General features: G+C 58.6%; 1 protein-coding gene across 1 annotated transcript; it reads left to right on the top strand.

Annotated features, from left to right (window-relative positions):
• Nucleotides 1–3,324: 3,324 nt before the first annotated feature.
• OLIG1 (oligodendrocyte transcription factor 1) lies at nucleotides 3,325–5,709 on the top strand. The gene is made up of 2 exons (XM_072740790.1): nucleotides 3,325–4,567; nucleotides 4,840–5,709. The coding sequence occupies exon 1, from the start codon at nucleotides 3,436–3,438 to the stop codon at nucleotides 4,267–4,269; it is 834 nt and encodes a 277-aa protein (XP_072596891.1). The 5' UTR covers nucleotides 3,325–3,435; the 3' UTR covers nucleotides 4,270–4,567; nucleotides 4,840–5,709.
• Nucleotides 5,710–6,178: the final 469 nt, after the last annotated feature.

Below are 6,178 nucleotides of genomic sequence, written 5' to 3'. Positions count from 1 at the left end.
GGGGCCCCTGCCAGGAGCTATAATGACTCGCTGGCCCTTGCCAGCTGTCACACTTTGCATGCCACTGGAGCTCCGGTCCAGCAGAAGGGGCCATCCAAGTCACCAGTTTCAACAAGCGCCAAATCCTGTGCCCATGCTGGGCCCGTACGGCCACCCAGAACCCTCTTGGAGGGCTCCAAGGAGAACACTTCAATGCACACTGACCAGCATGTCCGCCTGACTGTGTCCAGGGCCAGGGGAATGGAGTTCTCCTTCCCAAGACAGAAATGTGGTGAGATCAAGAGCTAAAGGGAACCCTTAGGGACATCCCTAGTAAAGAGGGGCCCTTCAAGGGGGGAGAGCAGTATGTGTCTTTCCATCTCATGGATTCCTGGGGTGCCTCCCCCGCCTCGTGGGTGGGAAACATATGGGGGTCCCTTTTGGCCACTCTATCCCAGGCATTAGCTTCTGTCTTTCTCACTCACTTCGTCTTCCTGCTGGCAGGGTAAGGCCCCAGGGCCCCTGCCTAGCATGGGGACACAAGAGGAATGCCCCAGTATGGTACCCCAGCTGTAGGACAGAGGGGGCCTCAGAGTGAAAGTGGGCACTACCAGCGTGGGCTGGTGCAGGGTTTGCCGAGGTGGGACCCCCAGAGCCCTCTCTTCTGGGACTTGGCTGGAACCCATCAACTCATTGCTACTGGCTTGGCCTAGACTGGTCCCTCCATCCCTTCCCCCAGCCGCCAACCCTCCCCATGATGGCCTCCTCTTGGCTTGCTGGAAGGCTGGTCCAGCTGGAGGGACTTCTAGAAGCCAGCCACTGATGGTACAGCTCTGCCTCTCCTGTCTGATGGCACACCGTCAACTCCAGAAACCCACTACCCTCCAGGAGCCTCAGTTACATCATCTACAGCAGGGATTTTTAAAAATACCCAGCTCACAGGGTTCTAGTAAAAACCAGATGTCTGTAAAAATATTTTGAAAAGCAGAACTGTTTTCAAATGAGCAGCAAGCTGCTTACCTACTTGGAACTTCTGAGGTCGATCTGCTTGGTCTCTTCTCTCTCCTTCCTGTCCAGTACATTTCTGCTTGGAGACTTAGCTCCTGCCCACCTAGGCTTCATGTCTCTTCCTAAGTGACCTCTTCAACACTTTGTCAAGTCAAGGCTTCCTGGGGCCCAGGGGGTCCTACCTGGTTCCTCCCCTCTCTGTGCGACCGACAGGAAACTCCTGGATTACAGCAAATTGGGAGTTTGAACATCTCAAGGGGTGAGCCTGTGAGCTAGAGATTTCAGACCGATTCCTAGACATCCCCCAGACACACAGTAGGGGCAAAACTCCATTCTGAACTTTGGAAGGATACAGGAGTGAATGGGTGGTCCCCGCCCTCAAAATAATCACGTCCAAATGCAGAGATGATCTCCACATAACACAACTGAGGCCACAGGGGCATGCTCTCAATGGTTTGTCAAACATGATGGGGGTGGGAGAGAGAAATGAGATTTCATCGAGGCTTCAAGAAGAAAGTAATATTGGAATTGAACAGAGGGACGGGCAGGATGTCACAGAAGCAGAGATCAGAATGAGCCTATGGAGCTGGTGGTGGAAGAAAACGAGAACCAAGCAGCCTTGAAATCTGCAAGCCCAGGTTTCTAGAGCTGAGATCAGTGAACAAACGTCTCTCTTCTTATCCCAGGGAGGACCAAGATGGAAAAGCTCATTTTCTTTCTGTGACCCTTGACATCACGCTGTCCAACAGGACTTTCTGTGACAAAGGTTATGTTCTCTATGCTGTCCAATAGATGGCTTCTAGCCACCTGGAACTCCTAAATGCTCAAACAACGCTAGTGCAACTTGGGAACTAAATTCCAACTTAATTTTAATTAATTAGATTTTATTAGCCACAGGTGGAGTAGTGGGTGGTAGAGGTTTAGATGCCAATGCCCTCTTCCACGTTCCCCTTTGCCATGCTATGATGACAGGCTGCAGTACTAGGCCCAGGCCCTGGGGTAGAAAACTTCTATAGCCTCCACATGATGTCATTTGGGGAAGAGGAAATACAGTCCCACCCTCAACAGATATGAGCCAGTGGGTGGATTTTTGTTTGTTTGCTTGTGGCCAGTTTCTATGTGGTTTTTGCTTAAACCAGAGTAGAGTCACTGATAGAATGGATGCATGTCCCTTTTGGGGAGGAAAGGTACCTAGGACCCCTGAAGCCCCTAAGTCCCTTAAAGACCTTTCAACCAGTGGGAGGGGAGACAGTGGCCAGGTGTAGCCATTTTTTTTTAAGATTTTATTTATTCATGAGAGACACAAAGAGAAAGAGGCAGAGACACAGGCAGAGGGAGAAGCAGGCTCCATGCAGCAGGGAGCCCGAGGTGGGACTCCATCCCGGGACTCCAGGATCAAGCCCTGGGTCAAAGGCAGGCGCTAAACCCCTGAGCCACCCCAGGGATCTCCCTGGTGTAACCATTCTAACACGACTAGCCCTTGAGCCTAGAAATTCAGTCCTGAAAACCTGGCAAGAAATCACACATTTAAAACAAACACAAACACAAAAACAAACAAACAAACAAAAAGACAAAACACGTTACGCCCATTGCAGCACTGCCATATTCATTGCAGCATTATTCACAAAAGAACTCAGAAGGTGGAATCAACCCAAGGGTCCATCTCTGGACAGATGGGCAAACAAAATATGGTGAACACGCACCACGGAGTGCCACTCAGCCTGTGACAAGGGCCACGACACGGATGAACCTTGAGGCCTCTGTACTAACTCAGCCAGTCGCTAAGTTAGTTAGTGCCCTAAGATCCCACTGGGAGCGGGTAGGTAGAGTAGTCAAATGCATGGACAGAAGAAGGGCGGTGGCCCAGCGCTGCTCAGGGGCGGGCTGGGAATCCCTGGTGCGCACGGGGCTCGCATCCTGCACGGTGAGGGGTTCCGGGACTGGCTGTGCGAGCGGCTGTCACTCAGCACTCTCTGCGTGCATTAGGTTCAGACGGGCAATGCCATGTTCCTTGCCCTGGACGACAATCTAAGACACGCAGCCGTGTACAGAGGGTAGAGGCGGAGAGGAGCAGGCAGCCGCAGCCCAGCCTGCAGTCCTGCAGGAACAACCCCGTTTCACCCCAGAGGCGCCGTCGCCCCCCCTCCGGGCCCGGCCGGTCCTGTGACCCTCACAATAACCTTCTTGAGCGGTGCCAGCGGCACCTCCGCGCCGGCCCGAGGCGGGGCGGCCAATGAGCGCGCGCCTGGCCCCGGCCTCGCGCCCCCATTGGCTGCGCCCCGCGGCCCGCGGCCCCGCAGGTTCCCAAGCCGGGTTTAAAGGGGTCGGCCGCGCCGCTGCCGGGCCATCGGCTCCCCGCGCGCAGGTCCGCGGGGAGGGGCGGCCGCCCAAGGGCCCACCCCGGGGCGTTCCTGAAGGGCGCCCTCGGCCGCCCCCGCCGCCCCCCAGATGTACTATGCGCTTTCCCAGGCGCGCGTGAACGCGGCCCCCGCGACCATGCTGCGGCCACAGCGGCCCGGAGACTTGCAGCTCGGGGCCTCCCTGTACGAGCTGGTGGGCTACCGGCAGCCGCCCGCCTCCGCCTCCGCCTCCGCCTCCGCCTCCGCCTCCTCCTCCACCTCCTCCTCCTGCACGGCGGCCCCCCTCCTCCCCAAGGCGGCGCGCGAGAAGCCGGAGGCGCCCGGCGAGCCCCCGGGCACGGGAGCGGGGCCCGGCGCGCACGCGGGCGGCGGCTCCCGGGCGGACCCCAAGGAGGAGCAGCAACAGCAGCTGCGGCGCAAGATCAACAGCCGCGAGCGGAAGCGCATGCAGGACCTGAACCTGGCCATGGACGCGCTGCGCGAGGTCATCCTGCCCTACTCGGCGGCGCACTGCCAGGGCGCGCCGGGCCGCAAGCTCTCCAAGATCGCCACGCTGCTGCTCGCCCGCAACTACATCCTGCTGCTGGGCAGCTCGCTGCAGGAGCTGCGCCGCGCGCTGGGCGAGGGCGCCGGGCCCGCCGCGCCGCGCCTGCTGCTGGCCGGCCTGCCCCTGCTGGCCGCCGCGCCCGGCTCCGTGCTGCTGGCGCCTGGCGCCGTGGGGCCCCCCGACGCGCTGCGCCCCGCCAAGTACCTGTCGCTGGCGCTGGACGAGCCGCCGTGCGGCCAGTTCGCGCTCCCCGGCGGCGGCGCGGGCGGCGGCGCGGGCGGCCCGGGGCTGTGCACCTGCGCGGTCTGCAAGTTCCCGCACCTGGTCCCCGCCGGCCTGGGCCTGGCCGCCGTGCAGGCGCAGTTTTCCAAGTGAGGGGCCCCGCGCGGGCCCGGGGCGCGACCTAGGCCCGGCCTCCCGCCGCCCCGCTGCTCCGCGCCCTCCCCAGCCCTCTCCCCGCGCCTTGCCTGGGCGGGCGAGCACGGGGGCGGGGGCGGGGGCGGGGAGGGGGGGCCGGGATGCACTTCCAACCTTCTCGCCCAGAGGAAGGGACCGCGGGGCGCCCCCTTTCCCGCCCCCACCCCGGGGAGATCAGAGTGATGCGAGCGGACGTTCGACGGAGCGTCGAGGCCGATGCGGGTTCTGAGTCGATTCCGGCTGCTTCGGGCGGCAAGTGCGCGCCGCCAACCCCGCTCTTGCCCGGCTGCGGTCTCCCCCGGGTCCCTGGGGGCGTGCGCTTCGCGGGGGTGGTGTGCACTGCGGGGCACCGCGCGGTGGCTTCGGCTTGCTTGCTCTGGGTGCGGCGGGAGGCCGGTCCCAGCGCCACGGCTCAAAGAGGCGACACCTGCCAGAGCGGGGACCAAGTGGCTGCTCTCCGAGGGATGGGGCAGGGTGCTTTTCCTTCTCCCCAGCCGGGGAGGTCACAGGCACCCTTGTTCCCACCAGCCAAGCCCTGTCCAAGGAGGCTGCGCGACCTCAGGAAGCAGAGAAAGACCAATTAGTCGGTGCAGATGGTCCGAGGCTTAGCAGACGGACGGACCCTCAGCGGCGGCGGCGGGACGGTGCGCATCGCGGTGCCGCGGGAGGAGGCGCGGGCGTGGATGACTCCAGGGTCCCTGGGTGGCCGGGCTGGGCGGTTGGGCCGCTCTTCCACCCTGGCTGCGAGAGTGCAATTTTTGAGAGTCGCGTAACCAGTAGATTATCTTTGTTTTGTGGCGGAGATTATTCGCTTTTAAATCCTGAGGTCTTAAGAAGACAGTTTTAGGACTTGAGATTCACCGTTTTGTTTGCCCTTCCCCGGAGGTAGCGTAGCCAACCTTGGAGCTCGCTTAAAAGCAGAAACCCACCCCCATCCCCGCCTTTGACGCAGCTGGTGTTCTTGGTTTACTAAGATAGGTAACAGCGGCACTTCGCAGTCGCCTCCAGTCTGGTCGGAAAAGCACGATCGCTAATTAACTTTCTCATTAAAAGGCGCAGAGGAGGACCCGAGCCCCAAAACTCCCTCCGGCGGCTCGCGGGTCCCCGCTGCGGTGGCGCTTTCTGCGCTGTCCCTTTGCGCCAGGGGTCTTGGACCTGCGCTCCCCGCAGCTTGACATTTGGAGAACTGCACAGATGACCGGTCTTGATTCGTTACAGACGTTAACAAATTACTTCACCCAAGATTATTTTATGATCTTTCAGCAGCTTGCTTTGAAGTCTCTGTTTAAGGTTTTTGGTTGTTGGTAGTAGCCGAATTTAACTGGCTTTTTATTTTATCTCTAACTTCGTTTCGTTGCTCGGTGAAGAATCAACAAAATAAAACATTTAAAGACCTAACGTTTTCCTCTGATTTGTTTGTTAATAAAAATGCCCTGGTGGGGCTCCTGGGTGGCTCAGCCCGTCAAGCCTCCAGCTCTTGATCTCTGCTGACGTCTTGATCTCAGGGTCCTGAGTTCAAGCCTCAGGCCGAGGCTCGTGGCTGAGCACGGAGCCTACATAAAATTAAAATTTTTAAAAATGTCCTGGTGCGCTGGTGGATTCAGATGCTCGGGATGTTTGGTAGTTAAATACGACCAGGGTTCAAAGTTTTTAAACCTGGTTTCGTGATTTGTAAAATGATCTAATGAATTTGTAAAATGATCTGATCAACTGCACGTCAAGTTCAGGCACCAGGTAGAAATATAAGGACCGCGGGTGAGTGAGTGGATGGCAACTTCAGGAATTAGCTCTTAGCCGAGATGGATCTCTTGATTACTTTCTTCTCTAAAAATGAGTTTAAAAATACATTGATCATAAAATTATTTGG

Source organism: Vulpes vulpes, chromosome 15 (assembly GCF_048418805.1).
Source record: "Vulpes vulpes isolate BD-2025 chromosome 15, VulVul3, whole genome shotgun sequence".
NCBI classification, from domain to species: Eukaryota; Metazoa; Chordata; class Mammalia; order Carnivora; family Canidae; genus Vulpes; species Vulpes vulpes.
This window is presented reverse-complemented; position numbering and strand designations above follow the sequence as displayed.